We start from the raw sequence: 21,923 nt of genomic DNA, 5'->3' as shown, positions 1-21,923 counted from the left end.
CTCGAATGAATGCTAACGTTCGAAGCATAGAGATAAACATTACAACATACAACAACAGATACTTCCAGCCGGCCCATCGCCTAGGCCCGGCTCCAGTGCGCTGCTATCTAGATAGCTGGTGCGTACTGTGCCCTGTACTCCTTGATAGCAGCCAAGTTTTCTGGAGACAACTTGTCTGCCAAGTAGGAGATGATGTCGGACAACGATACAATGGACGACACTGGAATACCGTACTTCACACTGACCACCTGGGTGGCCGAGAGGTGGGAATCCGCAGTGGTCTCCTGTCTGTCCAAGGCAATGATGCACCCGACAACATCACCCTTTTCTGCTCCAATGATGGTGAAGGCCTCGTTGATAGCCGTACCTGCAGTCATCACGTCGTCGATAATCAAGACCTTCTTGCCCGTCAAGTCACAGCCTACAATCGAGCCACCTTCGCCGTGGTCCTTCTTCTCTTTTCTGTTGAAAGAGTAGCCCGTGTTTCCGTACTTCTTGGGATCGATCTCCGCCAACTTGGCCACGGTGATGGCGGCCAACGGAATGCCCTTGTAAGCAGGGCCAAACAAAATGTCGAACTCGATTCCCGAAGCAATGATAGCGTGGGCATACGCGGACGCCAAGGTCGAGAGCAACTTTCCGGTGTTAAACAAGCCCAAGTTGAAAAAGTACGGCGACTGGCGGCCCGACTTAAGAGTGAATTGGCCAAACTTCAATGCCTGGGATTCCAAGGCAAGGTCCAAGAAGGAGGTCTGGAAAGATTGCATAATGTACAGTTTAGTTATGTTGGAGAGTATAGTGGCAGAAAAAATAAAATGGTTTGTATTCCTTTCCTTCAGCCGAACGCAAGTTACCCACGAGTTGTCTCAGCTGAAGGAGAAGAGAAAGGAGAAGAAAGGGAAGGAGGAAGGTACCGGACTTAGTAGGAGCCCCAGCGCAAAAAACGACGGGTTGTCTGCAGGTCCGTGTCCTTGGGGCTCGAAGGTCGACGACAGATGCGACCTGAGATGTCCTTGCGTGTATGGCTATCAACAAAAATAACGCTCATGAATCCCGGACCTCGATGTGTTTACTGAGCCGTGCATCGTTGTTCTGCATTTCGTAGCCTGGCCGTGCTCATCGCATCTCAGACCAGAAAGGGAAGGACGCGGCTCACGTGTCACGTGCCCTATGCCTTGAGGTCTGCCTGGGACTTAATGAGCAATGAGCTATGCCATCATTTCGATACCAGCTGCACAACCATCTGCGGTCAACACAGCAACTTGAATAGTTGGCGTCGAGGTTGCTTGGCAGGTGTATTCTTTCTACCAATTCCATCCAGACATCGCCCTTTTGTTGATTGCATACACCCTGCTAACCCAGCCATCATCAATGGACCAGTACCCTAAACTAAATACCAGTTTTCAGGAGCGATCCGACTACGAGGACGTCGTGCAAAGCATTGAGACGCGTCACCGACATGATTTGGCCGTGCATCTCTATCTGGCGTTTCTTCTGCATAATGTAAATCCACTCTTTCCGGCATCCACGTGGACGTCCTGGCCGCCACATCCACTGGCTGTTCTGGACCCCCAGATGACCACAGACGCCGAAGATTTTGTGCTTAGTGATCTGCAGTACGATGGCACGGAGGCCCTGTTCTATAGTGAAGCCGCCCGTAAGGCCACGGGCCGTAAAAACACTGGGTGGGTACAGCTCCAAAAGCGCAATGAAAAGGTGCCTGTTCGGTTTAAGCGGCAAAAACTCTCAAGTCCGAAAGTCACGCTCGTGAACGAAGTCCACTTTCTTCTTCAGCGGAAAATCAAGGACCTGGTCAGGCGCGTGAAAGGGACTGTTTCCTTGGAAGACGATTCGCCCCTAATGAAATCCATCGCCACGAGATTGGCAAACAGAATGGGCAATGTGCTCGACAGGCTTGCGGACCAGTCGCTCCACAGGCATCAAACCACAAGGGAAATAGTGCATACGTGTCACGGCACGTGGCAGGACGTGGCTTTGGCGAACTTCTACAACGATAAACTTGGCACGCAAGTGGACGTCGATGGCCACCGAAAGCTCTACCATAAGATGCAAGAGCTCTTCCAGAACGTGCTGTACCCGTACGAGTATGATCCAAGTATTTACATTGACGAAACTACGGGCGTTCAGGAGGAAGTTCCCGAGTTTGATGTCACCGAGAACTTAGAAGCTATTGAAAAAGAAGGACTTGCACCAACGGGACTAGGGCTGGCCCAGGACCACATGGACCAGCAGGCACAATCCCGGGCTGTCAAAGAACGGGTGTTTTGGGGGTTGATGGACCAAGCTGCGCGTGAAAAACAGCTTGCTCACGACAAACCCGAGGGAAAGTCCGACCCGCTTGGTCTCTATCAGCCGGAGGGGGATTTTTTCGCTGAGAGACGGCAAAGAGTGTTCAGACATGTTTCGTTGAAACCCAAGGATTTCAAGACAGTGGTCAAACACGCCAAGTGAGCTTCGTAAGGTGTATGTATTGTGGATTCCGTTTAAAGGACTATGAAACATGAAGAGGGGCTCTACTTGGAGCAGATATCCACAAACCAGGCGTGTCTAGTTCTAGTTTTGAGAGTTGGGCTCGATCTAGTGTCTAGGTCTTCTTTAGAGAGGTAGACTCGATCTCGTGCCTAGTTCTTCTTTTGAGAGGTAGCCTCGATCTCGGTGTTAAAGATCACGTCCCAGAACTTGCTGGTGACACCAAAGCCCATTTCGTAGTTCTTGTAGTGGTGCTCCAAGTGATAGGTCTTGAGGTCCTGGAGGTATCCGGGCAACTGCGAGTGGTGCAACACGTAGTGCACCATGTCATACATGATGTAGCCAAAAGTGCCGCCGGCGAAACCAGAGCATGCCATGTAGAAGGGGAAGATGCCGAAGATGAGTCTGTAGAATGGGTAGGCCAACAACACGAACAAGGTTGGAGGCAACACCAAGCGGTTCTTGTCCATGGGCAAATAATGATGGATTCCGTGAAGAAGGAAGTGGAGAGTGAAGAAAGCCTTGTGGTCTGGAAGGTACTGGTCCAAGTGGAACAAGAATCTGTGCAAGCAGTATTCAACAAAAGTCCACACAAACAAACCGACGGCCCAGAGACTCAACGCTGTGATCTTGCTCTGGCCCATAAACCCGACATAAAAGAGCAGGAAGTTCAAGGGGAGCCATACAAGCGGCACCACCCACCAAGCAGTCAATGACAAGGGCTCTAAAAAGTTGCCGAAAAGAGGCGCAGAGCCCTTGCCGTAGTGGCGTGGTCTGTGCACCTGCTCCAAGTAAAACTCCTTTGAGAAGTTCGAGCGGAAAATCTGGGGAAGAAGCGCGTGGTTCAAGTCCAAGAACTTGTGCTTCTTGGCATCCTGGGAGAAGTCTGTTTGGATGGAAAGCTTCTCGAGGGCAGGCAACTTGCTGTGGAACTCGCTCAAATCAAACTCGCTTTCGGCCTCCTTCGTGAGCTTCACTTCGACTGGCACCTTTTTCTTGTTGTTGATGAGCTCTTCCTCCTCCTCAGGGGTAGCCAAGTAGCCGATCAACATATGCTCATTAAGCATCTCATAGGCGCTCTCCGAGTGCTCATGGGACTCCAAGTTTGCCATGATTTCCGTGACGTCCTTGCCAGCATAAGGGATAATAAGATCGCCGCCTGCTGGATGTTCATCGATGAACGAGCTCACGTCGTAGACTTTTCTGTGGTAAAGCGTAACCCAACAATTACTTTTAGTGTTGTGCTCCGCCACTGCTGCGGCAGAGAGGAGAGGCAAAACTTCAGACATGGCCCGGAAATGGATCAGCGGATTGCGATGTTTCTTCTAGCTTTTCTTGAGAGCAGGGAAGCTAGCTGAGGGTAATGATTGTAGTGGAAAGTACGTGGATTACCAGAGACCACAGGACCACTTATATGATTTTTCTGGGTCCGTTTTGTATGGGGGTATCTGTCGCGCATCACCTGCGCGATGTCTGACAAATGCATCGCCTCAAATGGGAACATACCATGCAGAGAAATAGCTTACATTCCAATACACAGAACTACATACGCCCACATATGATTATACACAATTCTGCACAATTCGATCGTACAATTATCGTCTGCTTGCGTAGGTCACTCCATGAAATCGTGCAATATATTCTTCAGTCCACTCGTGCAGTAGTATCATACAATCATGTAAAGCCACGGTGTCATACATAAATTCCATAGAAACCAACGTGGGCCAAAGGTCGCCTATACATGCTCACTGAAATGTCAGCAACTTCCGTGCTGGCGTCGTGGATTGTATGAAATGAAAGCAATATTCCCGGGGTATTTTTGGTTTTCGGCAGCACGATGCCTAATTTGGTTGTTCGCTGTTCCGCGTGATGGAGGAATGTCACCTGATTCCCCGGTGCTTGTTTATATGCAGACAGGTGCCGTGGATGCTCGACGCTAGAATCAGGCAAATCAACGACCTTCAAATTACCGAATGTTCACGTCATCCAGCCATACTTCGAGCTACTACCATCTGATTCTGCACTTTTTATTTGCATTTTTTGTGTCCCCCTCCTGTTCTCGTACTCATCTCTAATTTAATGCTTGGTTCTTTAAATCTTTTTACACATTACGCAGCAGGCCGCGGTGTTGATTTGATCTGTCGTACAGCTGAAGAGATTCTACATGGTGCGGCTCAGTCGGGAAAATACGGAACGGCGCACTAAAACAATCATGTAGCGGAAAAAAAAACGTTCCTGGCTGGCACTTGCTGTGTGGCTTGTCGTGTAAGTAAGCTCACAGCAGGGAGATTTGTAAGCAGTCACAATAGGGCAGTACTGCCGGCTAGGAGACGAGCCATAAGCTTTCACTTGAGAAGCTGATTGGTCGCTAGGGACTCGGGCATTTACTCCCGGTTTTTGTACATTTCAGAATTCCGAAAGGGCTCGGAGCAACAAATAATGTTTGCGTAGTCTTTATGTTTTCATTGGGTTGTACTGCGACTATATACCCTACAGGGTTCAGACGCTGATTTGGGTATCTTTGACGTCCAAGTCTATTTTGATGGAATCAAAATCACTTTCCTCGAATCCGTCATCAGCTTCAAACTCTGTATCAATGTCCTGATCTCCCAAAAAATCAAGATCGCCCTCAGGCTGCTCCATGTCACAATCTTCCAGCGTCATTTGCTGCTCAAGGTGTAAGGTGTGGTCCACCAAGTTCAAGTATGCGTACATGAAGTTTGATAATATCACTTGTTCTCTTAGCGACCTTTTAGGGTTCGCGAGCTTCAAGTGTGATAATCTGTAAATTGCACGCTCTACATGAACTGGGAATCTGTAGTCAATCATCACCAATGTCGAGCTGGATGGCGGAGGTAATGGAAATCCAAAAGCCGAGTCAGTGAACTCGAGTGGCTGATTTGGCCTCGAGTATCTTTTGATATACTTCTTGAGTTTCTCTTGCACTTCAACCGTTGACTTGGGTTTATCGTCGTCTTCAGTGTTCTCCTCTTCTGGAATGGCAGGCTCTTCCGGCTTTACTTCCTTCTCCTCGTGTATCTTCTTCATATTCTTGATGCGGTTTTTGATCCGAGATGTGACTCTATTATCGTCCGTTAGCTTTCCATCTTCATCCAGGTTCTCCCGCTTGAGCTCCTTGTTGCCGAAGACACGAGACACATCCTCTGCTGATTCTCTTCTCTCGCTACTTCTCGAGTTTCGCTTGCTTCCCGCTTTTGGATCCGATTGGTTCAGTGGCTCCCTTGCTGGGTAGTCAGCGCTCTCTGTCAGATGTACGTCAGAGCTCAGCTTTTCATGAGAGGCAGAACTACTTCTTCTCTTTTTAAAAAACTTGGCGATCGCATTTTCTTTTCCTGAGATTTCTTCCTTAGCAGACAGGCTTTTGTTTGAGCTCAATATCTCGGGGGAAGACACTGATCTCACTGGGGGATTGTGCATGTCCCTCGAGGCGCTTTTTTGTATTTTCAAACTGGCGGTCTTTTCTTTCGACCACGGCCAATTCTTTTTAATTTTCTTTTTAGGAGAAGCTCTTGTTTTTTTCATAGACAGGTCCAAAGAAGCATTCTTGTTTTCTTTTTCGGAACTTTGCCAACTTTCTATGGTACTTTGCCTTGTCACCTCGCCGAGTGACGCTAAATCATTTGGGTTTTGTATGAGCGGTTCATGATGATTATCCTGCTTGGACCCAAGGTGTTTGGTGTGTAAGTTCTCATGTTTCAGAAGACCTTTCTCTTGGCTGTTCCTCTGACTACTTGTGGACTCACTTGAAGCTTTTTGCTTGAACTTCTCGAATGACTGCCTTTTTTCTTCGTAAAGAATACCCTCGCCAAAAGAAATTTCCTCAGTAGTTTGAATCTCTCCATTAGACCTATTAGTATCAATGGACTGTGGTTCGTCATTAAGCTGGACCACTTCAACAGATTGATCATAGTGCGGATTCCTCACAATGGAGATATTTGTCTCCCAATCTCCGCCGGCCTGGGGCTCAACTGATTTGTCATTTGCCTTCTCTTGTCTTTCAAGTAGGGAAATTTCCACTGGAAGGGATGTTTCATGTGTCACAGCATCTCTGAATGGCGACGCTTTCATGTCGGCACTTTCCGGGACGGACACTATCTCATCTTGTTTTGGCTCATCAAAGACAGTCAAATTTTGAACTGACTCCACGCCGGCTGTCTCTCGGGGCAACTCCTCGGAAGAAGCCAATTCTGCAAGAACATCGCCTTCAATTGCCAAGCTATCCTCGAAACTGACATCTTGGTGGGTAAGATCGAAGCTGAAATCAGTCTGCTCCGCTCTTGGTTTGTTGTCCTTTGTACTGGGAAACTCTTGCTTCGGCTTCTTAGGGTCGATCTTCGTTGCCAAGCTCTCCTTAAACTCGTTGATTTCGTTCCGCAATAAATCCAAATTCTGGTTGAGCTCACGGGTTTTGTCGCGTTTACTTATAGACCGGGAGTTGAATGTCTCAAATGTCTCACCACCAAAAGTTGTGGGCGATATTTGGTAAGTCGGCGAGCCCGCTGGTAAGCTGACTGAAGAGCCGTTCCGCATCATGCCTTTTTGGTCAGCCCAGTGGCCCTGGGCTTCAACGGGGCTCTCCCGGGAAGAAATCCTAGTAGACAGAACCGGAGCCAGGGACAACGTTGGGGAGGCTTGTCGGATGCCAGCGTGCGACGCGTGAGACTTCCGGGGCCCAGGTTGCGGAGAGCCGGCCACCAATTTATACTGGGCCTTCTGCTCGTGCTCACGCGAGCTGCTGCGATGTCCGAGGCGGGGAGACTTACTACCATCGATTTGCATTGGCAGTGTCACGGCTGCCTGGTGGCCCAAAGACTTGGACGTCAAGTTGTGCTGGGCATACTTGGTCGGGTGAAGGTTGCGGCCGAGCGCGTCGGAAGTCATGGCGCTCAGATATGGCGAGTCTTTGGGCGAGAGCCCGATCAACGGAGCTGTTGTCAGTTGAGCCAGTACCGGCCTCGAGGGCACGCTCTTGGAGTGCCCGGAGGAGGCCTGCTGGACGGGCACCTTGTAACTGAATAGCACTTGCGAGCTGCGGGGATTGATGCTCTGCATGCTCGCACGCAGGTTTGAGTCCACGTGCTGGTCCGCGGACCGGTCTCTGGCCAGGTCCTGCGAGGCTGAGTGCTGCAAGCTGGGGGTCGAGATCTTGTGGCGGAGCTGTGCCAATTTGCCTGCCTTGTTGCTCTGGCGCAGCGAGCCCGGGGGGACCGCGGCGGGGCCGCGGCGGTAGCCCACGCGGCGGGTGCGGCGGAGCGAGAAACTGCCGCCTTCCGGCAGCCCGTGGCCCGGCGTGGGCCCAAACGCGCTGTTCCCGTGCTGGGAAAAGCGATGCGGCGACTCGCCGCGATGGGAACGTGCCGCGCCGGCTGCCGCTGGGTGCCTGGGTTGTGGGGCGCCCATTTTGTCGCCTTGGAGGTGGTCCCCGGGGTCGGCGTAAGGAGAGGTAATCATGTCCGCGTGGAAGCTGCTGGCAAGCTCCAAGTCGTCGATGGCTGTGCGCTCGACGTCGCTGTAGCCCAATGAGGACGTGGACAACGAGCGTGCCAATGTGACGGCGTCACTGGAGTCCATGCCGGCCAAGCGCGACATGGTCTGGAGCTCGGAGGTCAACCTACTCAAGGACGGGTTGCTGAGGCGGTTGCGCGCGCGTGGGTCGGCAGATTCGGCCGCGTTGTGCTGGCTGGTCTGGATGTTTTGGCTATGCTGGCTGTCAGCAACTGTGCCGGTGCCATCGGACGGCTGCGTCTCGCCGAGCAACTCGTCGTCGGTCGTGGAGAAGTAGAGCGACGAGCGCCGCAGGCGGCCCACGGACTTCAGGCGTGACAAGCGGCGCTCCAAGAGCCCGCCAAGCGTCGTCTTCACGTGCGTCTGGAACTGCTGGGCGTCCACCTCGGGATGCACGCTGGCCGGCACCCAGAGCAACTCCTGCGAGTGTGGCTCGTCGTCCATGGATGAGCGCAGGGTGTCTTCGGGCAGCGGGCCGTCCAACGAGGCTCGCAGCGAGAGTGCCAGCGCGGGCAGCGAGGCCCCATCAGCGGGACGGTCTTGGGACGGGGGCGGCAGGCCGGTGGAATTCGGCGTGAGGGGCTCGTGGTGCGTGTCGCTCCGTGTCTCGTGGTGCGTGTCGCCGGGTGGCCCGTTCTGCGACCCGCTCGCGAGCTGACGGTCCACGAGAAACAGGAGTGACGCATCCAGGGCCGGGATGTCGGGGTCGAGGTTCATCAAGGCGCCGAACAGGAGCCTCTTGAGCGCCGCGACCATCTGCTTCTCCTGCTCGATTTGCCGCGCGGCCAGCTGGTAGTTTTCCGGCGTGTTCTTCGCCGGCGAGGTCGACAGCGACCTCAGGCGTGTAGGCGGCATGGCGTGGCGGGATGTGGGGGGGGAGTGCGCTAATTTCTGGCGCTGGCGGTGGGTGTTCTCGCGTGTCTGTTGAGGGCCAGGGTCGCTATGCGTGGCACATGTATGCTGGTCCAGAAGCCGCGGCGAGGGGGTCCAAAGAGCGTGTGGTCTGCAGCAGAGGGGCGGGCAGCTGAAGGGTTGTGTTTTGCTGGTGTGCTCGTGGCTTTTGGTGGTACTTTTTCAGGGGTCCTGGATGGAAACGTTGGTGGTGGAAGCGGTGATCTGGACAGATCAGAGGTGAGCGGGCCTGCGATCCGCGTCCTGCAAATCGCAAATCACGTTTTTCAGTGCGCCCTAGTGTGGGCCCCAGGGCCAGTGCGGCCCCAGCAAATATTCCAATGAGAACTTTGGAAACTGAAGTGGGGACAGGTTCCATGCCAGCCGCAGATGAACATGGGTTAACAGCAGATGAACATGGGTTAGTCGAGCCCCGCCTCCAAGTTAGACCTGATTTAACTCCTCTATTATTAGGGGGCCGAGGGAAAGGGAATCTCCCAGAACTCGGGTACGAAATTAGGGCCTATTTCGCAGCTGCTTCTGGGCCTGGCCCCGCGGGGAAACTTGGACCTGCTGTCGGGCTGGACTTTCCTGGGCAGCCGCTAATTTTTCGAGAGAGAAAAAAAAAAGACCTGCAATCCCTTGGTCTCGTCCAAGTGCCTCCATGCCCCGTGCGCCTGCAGTACTTGCCAGGGCTGGCGGGCCCATGTAGCCTGTGCCGCGACAATCCGCCATGTGCTGCGGTGCCATTTTTCTGCCAGGCTTGCCGTCACCTGCGAACCACTAGAGGGCTTGTTTCTGGGCCCTGGAATCGCAGCCCGAATTTGTGGAGGAAGTGCTGGCACTTGGTGTTTTTGGCCATCCGAATTTTTCTGGGTGTGGCTCCTTTCTTTGCTGGGGGGGGCCACCCACTTTTGCTTGGTGGGTAGGCCAGTATCGGCCGGGCCGATCGCCAGTGTTCGCTGAGCGGCTAACCCCAGTGATTGCACATAGTTCTTAAACACGTAGAACATTTTTCTGGACACACCCAGGCTTGCCTATGAATTTTTTCAGACGCCTGGGGCAAAGTCCTCGACAAGAAAGCCCAGGGCGTTCGTAGGTCAACACAGAGCCTGCTTTCCATCAATCGTTGCTGTATATGTGCGGGCTCATAGTAGCCCACTCACGTCTTCACTAGACCCATCGAAATACACACCAAGAGCCGCGATGCAGCGTACTCCTCTCGAATCTTAAGTCAAAGGCCTGATTCCTTCTATATTCTGATTACATACATTGTAAGCGCCGGTTCTAATTCGAACAGCGGGCGCCGTTCTCGCCCCGCCCGGAGTCGCTATCATGGGGCTGCGAAACCCCAATAAACCAGAACGCACGTGACCTGCACCCAGGCCAATATCTCCAATTTCCGAAATGCTCCTCCTACACCTGCAGCAGGCCGAGCAGTGCTTTGCCCCACCTTCCGTAAACGTCTTTCCCAACACGTGTTCCCCGAACTAAAGCACAGCCGGTACCAAATGAGCTGAGGGATTTTGGGAATCTCTTTCTTTGTCTCTTCCGTTGCAACTTCGCATGGACATTTGATTTTCTTTAGTTCATGATGAATGGTACTTTCGTGATCCACGGCGGACGGGCAAAAGCACTTCGCAATTTAGTGAAATTCCAGCTTCATCCTTGTACCAGAACCAGTAGCCGACCAGATGTTTACTTCGAACAACCGCGCAACTCCAAGAACATGGGTGTGGTTCTGGCGCCCACATATAAAATTGTCTAATAACTTGACAATCTAGGTGCGGCCCCACTTTCTGGAGTTGCCCAGGCCAATTATATGGACACTTCTTCAAGCCCGATCTGCTCTCAAAACTGTCGTTTTGGTGAGATTCCCTGGGGGTCCAAAAAATCGATCCTTGAAAACTTTGCGCTTGTGTTCTAACCAAACAGGTGCGTTCATCGTGTAGGTATACACAAGATGATCAGCCAAGTTCAGTAGTGAGTATTGCGTCTCAATCAATGAGAGGCGAGCAGACAGAACAAGAGGTACTAGATGAGCTTCCAGAATGCCACTATTCCGAATACCAACAACACACAGTAAACATAGAAGAATCTGGGGTGTGTGTGTTTCATTTCAAATGACGGGAACCCCAACAAATTGCACGTCGCGTGAACCACAATCGGGCACCATAAATTATACCCGGACCTCACATAAAATAGGTTGGCCAAAATCCCGAAAGCAGTCGTGTACACTAGTTGAAACGTAGAAGCTGCTATCGCAGATATTAAAGGCACTTGTTCCTGGCAATATAAGTTGATTCCGTGGTGCACGTGTGCAAGACCAAAAAGAAGAGGAGAATAGAAGATGAGACTATTTTCCAGTAGGACGGGCGCAAGCACCGCCACCAATGCAGCCCTATACACAAACTCTTCAGTTATCGGGGCGAACACGTGATCCCTGATCCCAGCAAGTGTGCAGAAATTCGCTTGGAAATCAGCACGCCAGCCTTGTGCGTCGATGTAGAAGTAGGCGCAGATTGGCCCGATGTATAGCGAGGCAATTTTTAGCCATGCGATTACAATGCCCATCACATCGCCTACAAAATCATGACTGCTTGTAAACCCAGGAAATAAACCCATGTTTCGGAGTGCTTGTCCATAGGTACTTGCTCCATTTAATTGAACTGAAAGCACTGGAATTGCAAAAAGGAGAATTCCACATAGAACAAAAATACGCCGTATACGGAACCTGATCACGATTGGGTTGCTCCGTTCTAGATGCACCACATGCACAGGTACGGATAATTTGATAGCGGCAACATAGAGACTTGCCACGACGGCACCCACGAGTAAATTGAAAAACATGGAAAATTTAGTGTTCAACCAGCCCGATGGACCGTTTCAGGTGTGTGCCGCAGACCATAGCAGAAGACCCGTACACCGCATTTCGGATCTGGGGTATTGATGGTTGATGTTTATTAACGTGCTTGTGATATCCACAGTCGGTTAACATCGAGCGCCCAAGTACTGCTCAAAGACCAATTCCTGCCTTCAGAAAAATTGGAATGTCTTGGCGTCCCGTCCTTTACTTTTGTTGATTTAAAGCCAGCGGCGTTCCTCATTCAAATAGTTGCAAATATATTGGGGTATATCTGATCCAGCCAATATTCGCCAAGATTCACCCGAGGTATCAAAAGAAACTCCTGGACTTGACTTAACCTCTTTGAAGCTGAAAAGTGTGCCAATGTGTGTCATAACTTTCGCTTTAATGCTTCCAAGCTGGGGAAATTACCCCTAAGCGGGCTCATTCAACAACGGTTTTGATAATTTTTTGTCAAGCAGCCGTTAGCACCCGCATTCTTGACCTCGACTGGAAGCATACCGAGACCTCATTTGTTTCATTCGTGGCATATTATTTCCGTTCCCAACAACATATTCGCGAAGCGTGCACCAACCTGGATTCATATGGATCTTTCGCTTTCCCAGATTCAAAAAGGTTTTATGTGTGTGGAAAGAAGATGGATGTTTTGTGTTTGGTAGAATTCTTGTGTTTGTAGTTGTTCATAAGATTATGTTGTCGATGAAAGGGTCGCTAAGAAAGCACGACTCGATAAATAATCGCGTCAAATGGCGAAATATAGAAGACGTAGAGGAGAGCCGGAAAAATAACACACGCTTGCCAGGGAAAATCACAAGACATGGCTCTGATTATCTAAGCAAGTCACATCCCTCAAACGAAAGAAGGGACTATAAAATGTTAATGCACGCAAGAACATGACTGGTTGTCGGTGCTTGCAAGTGCCACATCACACCCCTCAGCTTCACGATGCCAGCAATTGTGAGCTGCGTCTCGCATTAAAGCGATAAGGGTAAGATTCCATGAAACAAAACCAGCCCAGCGTATGGTTTTCGCTCCTGATATCTGTAAAACGCTGATATCTGTAAAACGGAGACATCCTTCATTTCTCACGTGACCCATGGGTACGGTGGCGGTCGTGTGCGGCGCGTCCAATGAAACGCGGCATTAAGGTTCTGACTCATTGTCCCGCAATCAGTCATCTCACTCCAGGTTTCGTTATCGGTCGATGCAGGTGCATGGTTAGCGTCGGCACCAGACAAATTTTTCACAACGTGCATCGGCCAAAAAAAAACTGGGTCTCTTTGAAACAAACAAAACAAGCTAGGATTTGTTTTTGCCATGTCGATGCTAAATTCATGGAAGCTCCGTGCCTCCAGCGCACGCCACTTTGCCACATCGGCGGCCCTTCGCCGGGGCCAGAACCTAACCGAGAAAATCGTGCAGAAATACGCCGTGGGCCTTGCTCCCGGGAAGCAGGTATTCAGTGGGGACTATGTAACCATCAAGCCTGCGCACTGCATGTCACATGACAACTCGTGGCCTGTGGCTACCAAGTTCATGGGCTTGGGTGCCTCGAAAGTCAAGGACAACCGCCAGATTGTGTGCACGTTGGACCACGACGTGCAGAACAAGACGGAGAAGAACTTGGAAAAGTACCGCAATATCGAGAACTTTGCAAAGGAGCAAGGCATCGACTTCTATCCCGCAGGCCGAGGCATTGGCCACCAGATCATGATAGAGGAGGGATATGCTTTCCCCATGAACTTGAGTGTGGCGTCTGACTCCCATTCGAACACATACGGTGGAATTGGTGCTTTGGGAACCCCAATTGTGCGCACGGATGCGGCGTCCATCTGGGCCACGGGCCAGACCTGGTGGCAAATTCCACCTGTGGCCAAGGTCGAACTCACGGGCGAGTTGCAGAAGGGCGTCACAGGAAAGGACGTGATTGTGGCCCTCTGTGGTATCTTCAACAAAGACGAGGTTCTCAACCATGCGATCGAGTTTGTGGGTGACGGTGTCAAGAAATTGCCCGTCGACTACAGATTGACCATCGCCAACATGACTACGGAATGGGGCGCGTTGTCGGGCCTTTTCCCCGTCGATGAGGTCTTGGTTGACTTCTACAAAGACAGGCTCACCAAATTGCCGCAACCACACCCACGTGTCAACCCAGAGACCGTAGCGAACTTGGAGAAGAATCTTGTGGCCTCTGACGCCGATGCTGTGTACGCCAAGAACTTGACCGTGGACTTGTCTTCCCTCTCGCCTTACATTTCGGGCCCAAACTCCGTGAAAGTGTCCAACTCACTTTACGACTTGGTCCAACAGGATATCAAGATCAACAAGGCCTACTTGGTATCGTGCACGAACTCGAGACTCAGTGATATCAAGGCTGCTGCCGAAATCATCAAAGGCCACAAGGTGGCCGCCGGAGTCGAGTTCTATGTGGCTGCAGCCTCTTCAAACGTGCAGAAAGACGCAGAGACTGCTGGTTACTGGAAAGACATCTTGGACGCAGGCGCAATGCCGCTTCCTGCCGGATGCGGGCCATGTATTGGGTTAGGAAAAGGCTTGTTGGAGGACGGGGAAGTCGGCATTTCCGCCACCAACAGAAACTTCAAGGGCCGCATGGGCTCGAAGGATGCCTTGGCATACTTGGCTTCTCCCGAGGTGGTTGCCGCCTCTGCTGTTTTAGGCAGAATCGGAGGGCCCGAAGAATTAGCCGGCAGACCAGTCAAGGCCAATGAGGAGATTGTCAAATCACTCGACATCACCGCACCTGAAGTTTCTGGAGACGCCGAGTCGGCTGTCGAGGTCTTGGATGGATTCCCAAAATCAATCGAAGGTGAGTTGATCTTGTGCGACGCTGACAACATCAACACCGACGGCATCTATCCTGGTAAATACACATATCAGGACGACATTTCCAAGGAGATGATGGCTGAGGTGTGCATGGAAAACTACGACGCCGAATTCAAAGACAAGACCAAGTCTAGCGATATCATCATTTCTGGCTACAACTTTGGCACCGGTTCTTCAAGAGAACAAGCTGCCACGGCCATATTGGCGAAAGGAATGAAAATGGTTGTCGCTGGATCTTTCGGAAACATTTTCTCGAGAAACTCTATCAACAACGCTTTATTGACTTTGGAGATCCCTGCGCTCATCAATATGCTCAGAGAAAAGCACCAAGGCTCTAACGAATTGACCATTCGCACTGGCTGGTTCTTGAAGTACGACGTGACTAAGGCCCTTGTTACTGTGTCAGATTCAAAGGGCAACGTTGTTTTACAGCAAAAAGTGGGAGAGTTGGGCACGAATTTACAGGACATCATTGTCAAGGGCGGTCTTGAGGGCTGGGTTAGGTCGGAGCTTGCCCAAGAGAACTGAGTGCTTTCTATAGAGCAAAATTATTATATTCGTCATTAAGTCAAACATAAAGATATATTCAAGGAGATCATCATCACCGAAGAGTTTGTTATCCGGCCCAAATTCGGTTTACTGAGTACAGCCTTCGTGACATCGACTTCGGGGACTGCACACCGGAACCTTGTATAAAGTGAGACTTCTTAGACCAGTTCCCCTTTTAATTTTTGTTTCTTTTGTTAGATTCATTTGATTAAAGACGCAAATAAGACCGATATTCAAAATATATATGCTTTTACCACACATGAAAATAGGGCCTTTCATTTTGGAGAGAATGCAAAAAAAAGAAATCGGGGCATACTGGGAATTGAACCCAGGACCTCTCACAAGTTTGTCTATGCTTCGGGATAACCGAATCATAAGCCCAAAGCGAGAATCATACCACTAGACCACACGCCCGATTTGAAAACGGATCGTTGAATTGAGTATATGACAACACAAATGCAATGAGATGAAATGTCTGTGATTGCTTCAAAACGTTTAGGTTATCTTCAAATGTTGCGTGTATTATACATTAAGCTATTTTTAGTTTGATATTGAGAAATAACCAAATAAAAAATCAGAGGGAGGTGAATCTAACCAAAAAAAAAAAAAGGAAGGTATTCGCTTCATAGGTGATGGTGGGTTAGTGGTGACTGAACCCTTTTGGCTGTGAATAGTTGAGTACAAGATTGAATGTCTTGGTGTTGTTGCTGACCTTGTTTGTGTGATGACGAAGATTATCTCCTTTTCTTGAACACTTGATTTGTTCAAATGTTTTCTGTATACATTATATTGTATAGTTTTGTATTTTTTCTTTAATTAGATGAATAAAACAAATCCACCAAAAAAGAAGATATACTCAATTCCTTGGAATCCGAAAGCTTCACCACATCAATAAAGTAGAATCGGGAAACATAAATGTCATGCCACAAAATTTCGCCACATCTAAAGGGCACAACTGGCTTGATAAAAGGAATTAGCTTCTCAAGAATCAAGACAGTACCAGGGCCACACTTGTCCCCCAAGCTGATATTTCTTTTCATCAAATAAGCATCTTGAGACACATTTCGGGACATCAGTCTGTGCTACGAGTTTGTTGAAAATTTACATCCGAATCTCGACATTATCTTTTATGGCGTGGCGACTTTAATCACTCAATGGAACAAGATACCCCAGAAAAGCGAGAACTAGATTTACACAACTGTAAGTGGCATTAGAAAAGTCGCTTAAATGAAAGAGGGTTTATGCAAGGTGTTTTTCTCGGAATCAACATGAGCGTCATTATTTACTTCAAGCAAATGTGAACTTTGCTCTTGTAGAATAGTCTGAAATTAAAAAAAAAAAAAAACACGTAACAGGAGAAACAAGTCCCAATACATCAACGAATGACTGAATGAGACAGTTTAATTCGTCACGAAGAAAGGAGAACGAGCTTTGTTTCTGGAACAAAGATGAGAGTTTTGCATACTCAATGGTTTTGCAAACTCAGATTTGTGGCAAGACAACCGAGAAGGCACGTTTGCTTATCCTTGAGTACATAAAAACATTTTGCATAAGGGAAAGTAGCAATACATTGACTTTATAGGCAAAGTGCATAAAATATCATATCCTTACAAGCACAGTGCACGGGTTCGTGATTGGATACACGCGTATATTTTGTCGTTTTCTATAATCCCAGACGGATGTATCGATCAATTACAAGCGGCACAATCGGATACGAATAGAGGAATTCGATGAACTTCATCGGGGCCTCAATGTTTCCTAATTTCCCCAGGTAGTATAGCGATGCAAAATTTGGAGAATCGAGAGTGTAAACATTTTTGAAAGTTAGTTTGCTGATTTGGAAAAAGAAGAGAAATGTTGCACACCCATGCTAACTCCGACATGAACGGTTGATTCTTTTCATTTTCATTTTAGCTGGTTTTTCTCTCTTATTTGTTACTTTCTTTTTCAAAAGAAGTAATCTGGATGAAATGTTTTGTATTTGCAGGTTTTAAAGATGTCTCAGATCAGAAAAATTACCAAGCTTCATCACTCGTCTTTCTGTACCGATAAGTACTGTTCAAGGTCACTCAACGGCCATTGCAGTCATGCAGAATTCTGACTATGCAGGACAAAGCGGGGAAGTTTGGCATGTAGGATTTAATTCATGTTTTTATATATGCGGTATTGAAAAAACTTTCGGAGGAGATTTAAGTAATGTTTCACGTTTTGCGAAAATTCAAGCGCAGAATCTATTATGGACCGAAAAACGGAGTAATGTCGGCGCACATGGGCAAGTATGCCATCGATGACTTGTAGTGTCTTTTTTCCAGTGTATGTTACTGAAAGTAGGAACAAGTAAAACAAAATTAGAGCTTTTCCGAGAACAGCAGACAATACTCCGGTCGACTTAAGGTCTTTGATTGAAGATGTGGCAACTGTCACATTTGATGTATCACTTAGTGAAGATGAAGGCATGTTGCGGAATGGATGTAATGAATGTTGAAATGTTCTGTAAAATATGGGATATGTATTTCCTTTGAAATAAATAGTGGTCGAGTATATACGAGGTCATGCCTTTTACTTTATATCTTTTGTTTTTCATTCGTCCTCAGCTGTACATTTCCCCACAGTTTCCTAATACGGAATATCCAGCGAGGTGCAGGACTTGGTTTTCCGGTTACGTATGGCATAAGTCAACTGTTCTTCAGCATCTTTCGAAGCTAAACTTTTCCAAACTAGAAGTTCACTGCACTAAAAAGCAAGTGATGCTTGTTTTGAAGTTCGTGGTAGAAGCCGCTCCACTCACTACTGACAGCGTTATTTGCGACAAAAACACTGTTCATGACTTTTGATAGTTTGATAACCGAGCGCAAGGTATCTTCGTAACTCTCTGTTTCTTGTGTGCTGGCTTTGCTCCGCAACTTCCGGTTCAAAATTTTGGAAAGCGATACAATCAATTCCTGCTGGTTGCTTATCTTGCTTAGCACACTTTCGTTCATTTGGATGAGCTGCATCAAGTTGTATACAGTCAAGTTTATGATCTCATTTTCTTGATCCTTTAAGCCTTTATCCAGTAAGACTTCAAAAACTTTCACCTCATCAACCATAAAAGGTACCTTTTGTGCCTTGCTGCTATTGAGATTGATGATTGCACTGATAAGCTCGTAGCTCAATTTTCGCACTTCAAGTCCCTCATCAACCACATACTTGTAAGGACCCATCGGAATAGTCTTCCTAAATTCAACTTTAGCAGTGAGTTCTTCGTAGATCGCAGGTAGAATCACAGAATTCAAAATCGAAGAAAACGACAGCGATTTATTGTAAATTCCAGTGAGTAAGGTGCTGACAATAGCCAGTTTCAACTCTAGATTACTGATGGCAAGATACTCCATCGTTTTTTCGATTATGTGAACCTCAAAATCATCAGTAGATTTTCCCACAAGCCGTTTCATGATCACCACCACAGTATAGATGATGTGTTCTTCCCTTGCACTAGAATCAAGACTCTCGACAATCGTCAAAATCTTGTGCTGATAGTTGCCATCTCGATCTAACTCAGTGATGGAGCTGAGAACATCACCCGCCAATTTTAGTTCCAGCACTTCTTTATGCGAAAGCTCACCTCTCTTCGAGACAATGACTTTGATGAGACTATCCCATATGTTTCTAAGCGCATCAACTCCATCGACCCACGATCCTTCTTTCAATAGCTGCTTTAATGCCACCAAATAAAGAGACCTGTTTGGGTCATCTTCAGAGCTCGCCTTTTGGTAGCAGCTCAAAAGAATCGGAAGATGTGTGTTAAGATTACGAACAATGCTCAAGCCCATTGCTCTTGCAGCGGCCAAACATATGTGATCTTTTGTGTCCCTCTTTGGGATCTCCAAAAACTCTTGAAATGTAAACTTTTTCAACGATTCTACTGTGGAAATATACCCTAAGAATTGTATATCAAATACAATTCGGCTGGCATCCACCTGAAGTTCGAAATTGTGAATATATGAAGTAAGCTCTTTCTCAATTTCGTACACCTTTTCTGACAACCGACAATTTGTGCATATCAAGGCCATGACTTTAGCGCTGATAAAGTTTTTTAAACAAAGTAGATTCATACCAAAATCATAAAGCTTTTCACTGCCCACAAAGTTATGCTTGGATATTTGAGTGATCAAAAATTCAAGCGGTTTCATATTTGCATCTTCAACATCGACAAATTTTGTGTTGATCACCAGAGTGAAGAGCAGCAGAAGGAAATTTCCATCAGCCGGAGTCCTGGTCAAAATATGACCAAGTAGCATGAAACTTTTACCAATTAGGTTGAGATCAACAGAGGAATTCATCAACACGAAAAGAACGTCTTTCAATGCGCTGATATCATCAGCAGGGGCAACAAATGATGTATTCTCGAAAATCGCGTTTAAAAGCGTTAAAGCCGAAATGTATAACGAGGCATTACTGGACCCCAAATAAGCTGTAAGTTTCTCAAGTGATGCGAGGCAGAGCTCTGAATAACTGAAAATTTCAGGCTTTTGCTCACACACCTTGACCATAGTTTCGATGGTGAAATTAACAGTAACCTCATAATCCAAGCTCTGCTGAAAAATAATATTGGACTGTTTTTGGTTTTCGGGGCTCAAGTTAACGTGGATGATAAGCTCGGAAAAAGTATCAAGCAAATATTGCCTTATATCGCTCGAGTACTCTTTATTCGTGAGATTGTCAGCAATGGCAGGAAAAAACTTGGTGTTCATTAAAACGTTGTATTTTGGAATGTGTGCGACCTTTTTGTACAAAGCCTCACATACCACAAGAACATCCAAGATAACGCTATGGTAGTTCGAAGGGGCAAGCAAAGCTTCACCCAAGTCTTCTGAGATATAGTCCACCATTTTCTCTGGCAAATCTTCAAAATCGTAAACTGAAAACAACGCTTTATACGTCTTCACAACTTCGGGGAATGTTTTCAACGAGAGTTTGAAAGTAAGGAGCGAATCAGCCAATTTGATCAAGAAATCCTCGGAAAGTTCGTGTGAAAATCCTAAAATGAGGGACTCAATTAGAATTTTCGAGTTTGAAAACCTCAGAATGTTTTTTGCGGTTAAAAGTGAAGCAAATATTTTTTGCTCGATAGGTTCAATATACTCTCTTGCAAGAACAGAGAAGGGGATGTGGTCAGCACTCTCAGTGGCCATGCTGGTGTCAGAATTGGACCTCGATCTTACTGTGCGTTTGGTATCGACAGACAAACGTATAAGCACCACCAATGCGACGATTGCCTCGCTAGACACTATTTCGGACCGGTCAGCAAGATTGGCTATAAGTTTTTCAGTAAGAGGCCCTGCCAAAAACATCGAAGCAATTTCGGGATTGTGTTGGAGCAATTTTTTCAGAACGACAAGCGCCAGCAACCTCAATTTTGCTGCAAGCGCATCATTTTCACCAGTATTTTCAAACTGCTCAATATCCTCGTCATCAGAAAAGTCAAGTTCAGAGTCTTCTCCCGAAAAGGCCTCTTCGTCGGAGTCTTCGTAGAGCAAGGGATCATAAACCATGAACCTGTCCAAGATTTCAAAAACTTGTGAGGCATATGTATGCGTGAAAGTATCAATGGAAAAGCAAGGCACGAGTCCGGCCAAAGTAATCAAAGCGTTCTCACGGAGAAGGTTTATTTGAATTAGCTCGTCGATATCCAAGTCCTCAGCGTCCACAGTCTCACCTACTTGGTCTAGTCGCAAGCCCTGCAAGACCTCGTGGAAAATCACCTGAATTGAAGAGTCGGATACTGCACGACAATTACTTGCCTGTGCAAGAATCACCTGGAAAAGCGTATAGAACACGTCCGTGGAATGCAGAGAAATTACATGTCGTGCTGATTCAGCGACAACATCCAGCACTACCTTGTCATAGAACTGGGTCTGCTGTGCCTGATTGAGTGATGCAGACTTTACATAGCAGAGACATGCATCAACAGCAATAATGGATCTTTTTCCGATGATTCCCTTCTCTACGAAGGCACCGGAAATGAGCGAGCTTATGATCGACAGCAACTCGGCCAAACGGAGCGCCGAACCCAAGGCCTTGATCATATCAATCAAGATTTCGATTTTGTCAATGGTCATGACACTATCAGGCGCAAAAATACGAGGAAGAAGCATTTCAAACAAGTCGCGTGAAAGCTTGGGATTGAAAAGCGCGTGAGACTCGCTGAGTATACTGCGCAAGGCAAGTGTGGGAACGGAAGTCGAGAATTTCGAATCGTTGGATGTTTTTTCCACCTCGCTATAGAGGTTTGACACGATTTGTGTAGTTTCTTTATCGGTGGAATGGCGCACAAGAGGAGCGAACGATTTCACGGCCTGGTTTTGAACTTCGGTGGCCGAGTCACCGAGCAAACTGAACAAAATCGGGACAAAAAATGCCACATTGCGCAGCGGCTGGGCTTGCGGGTTATTCAAGCGTTTTTGGAAATCTTCTAGGGCCATGTACCGAAGATCCGGATCGACATCCCGGGCCCGATCTTCCAACTGCCTCATATTAAACGACGCCATGATAATATCGTGATGATTTCAAAGATCTGATTGAATGCTTGCCTGGGATTGTGATCTTGAATGAATGTTAAACTTGACTCACAACTGACAGGTTCGAGTTTGCATAAGTAGGTTGTATGAGATTGAGGATATGAGCAACCGACACTGGTCCACTAGTGTGGGCAGCACCGGGGCGCTTTGGTGCACGGATGTGCAGTACTGATTTTTTACGTTCTTCGCCATGGAAT

The 21,923-nt window shown here is 47.9% G+C and overlaps 8 protein-coding genes and 1 non-coding gene across 9 annotated transcripts; 3 read left to right on the top strand and 6 right to left on the bottom strand.

The window, feature by feature from the left end:
- Nucleotides 1-107: 107 nt before the first annotated feature.
- On the bottom strand, nucleotides 108-767 carry URA5 (orotate phosphoribosyltransferase; the record flags this gene model as incomplete). The annotated part of the gene is made up of 1 exon (XM_018857865.1): nucleotides 108-767. The coding sequence occupies one exon, from the start codon at nucleotides 765-767 to the stop codon at nucleotides 108-110; it is 660 nt and encodes a 219-aa protein (XP_018710268.1).
- A 380-nt stretch (nucleotides 768-1,147) lies between these two features.
- Nucleotides 1,148-2,557, top strand: METBIDRAFT_206972 (uncharacterized protein). The gene has a single exon (XM_018855004.1). The coding sequence runs from the start codon at nucleotides 1,372-1,374 to the stop codon at nucleotides 2,470-2,472; it is 1,101 nt and encodes a 366-aa protein (XP_018710267.1). The 5' UTR covers nucleotides 1,148-1,371; the 3' UTR covers nucleotides 2,473-2,557.
- Nucleotides 2,558-2,642: 85 nt separating this feature from the next.
- Nucleotides 2,643-3,779, bottom strand: SCS7 (fatty acid alpha-hydroxylase; the record flags this gene model as incomplete). The annotated part of the gene is made up of 1 exon (XM_018854267.1): nucleotides 2,643-3,779. One exon carries the CDS (start codon nucleotides 3,777-3,779, stop codon nucleotides 2,643-2,645), a length of 1,137 nt encoding a protein of 378 aa, XP_018710266.1.
- Nucleotides 3,780-4,989: 1,210 nt separating this feature from the next.
- ZDS1 (Zds1p) lies at nucleotides 4,990-8,871 on the bottom strand (the record flags this gene model as incomplete). The annotated part of the gene is made up of 1 exon (XM_018854266.1): nucleotides 4,990-8,871. One exon carries the CDS (start codon nucleotides 8,869-8,871, stop codon nucleotides 4,990-4,992), a length of 3,882 nt encoding a protein of 1,293 aa, XP_018710265.1.
- A 188-nt stretch (nucleotides 8,872-9,059) lies between these two features.
- METBIDRAFT_206969 (uncharacterized protein) lies at nucleotides 9,060-10,167 on the top strand. The gene has a single exon (XM_018855003.1). The coding sequence runs from the start codon at nucleotides 9,249-9,251 to the stop codon at nucleotides 9,834-9,836; it is 588 nt and encodes a 195-aa protein (XP_018710264.1). The 5' UTR covers nucleotides 9,060-9,248; the 3' UTR covers nucleotides 9,837-10,167.
- Nucleotides 10,168-10,941: 774 nt separating this feature from the next.
- RCE1 (CAAX prenyl protease) lies at nucleotides 10,942-11,757 on the bottom strand (the record flags this gene model as incomplete). Its single annotated transcript, XM_018857813.1, has 1 exon — nucleotides 10,942-11,757. One exon carries the CDS (start codon nucleotides 11,755-11,757, stop codon nucleotides 10,942-10,944), a length of 816 nt encoding a protein of 271 aa, XP_018710263.1.
- A 1,333-nt stretch (nucleotides 11,758-13,090) lies between these two features.
- LYS4 (homoaconitate hydratase) lies at nucleotides 13,091-15,145 on the top strand (the record flags this gene model as incomplete). Its single annotated transcript, XM_018859002.1, has 1 exon — nucleotides 13,091-15,145. One exon carries the CDS (start codon nucleotides 13,091-13,093, stop codon nucleotides 15,143-15,145), a length of 2,055 nt encoding a protein of 684 aa, XP_018710262.1.
- Nucleotides 15,146-15,473: 328 nt separating this feature from the next.
- METBIDRAFT_t182 lies at nucleotides 15,474-15,580 on the bottom strand. Its single transcript has one exon. It is a non-coding gene; the product is annotated as a tRNA-Pro (tRNA).
- A 2,272-nt stretch (nucleotides 15,581-17,852) lies between these two features.
- Nucleotides 17,853-21,696, bottom strand: TIP120 (Tip120p; the record flags this gene model as incomplete). Its single annotated transcript, XM_018859001.1, has 2 exons — nucleotides 17,853-17,873; nucleotides 18,100-21,696. The coding sequence occupies 2 exons, from the start codon at nucleotides 21,694-21,696 to the stop codon at nucleotides 17,853-17,855; spliced, it is 3,618 nt and encodes a 1,205-aa protein (XP_018710261.1).
- Nucleotides 21,697-21,923: the final 227 nt, after the last annotated feature.

The sequence above is a fragment of the Metschnikowia bicuspidata genome (genome assembly GCF_001664035.1).
Source record: "Metschnikowia bicuspidata var. bicuspidata NRRL YB-4993 chromosome Unknown METBIscaffold_5, whole genome shotgun sequence".
Classification (NCBI taxonomy): Eukaryota; Fungi; Ascomycota; class Pichiomycetes; order Serinales; family Metschnikowiaceae; genus Metschnikowia; species Metschnikowia bicuspidata.
This window is presented reverse-complemented; position numbering and strand designations above follow the sequence as displayed.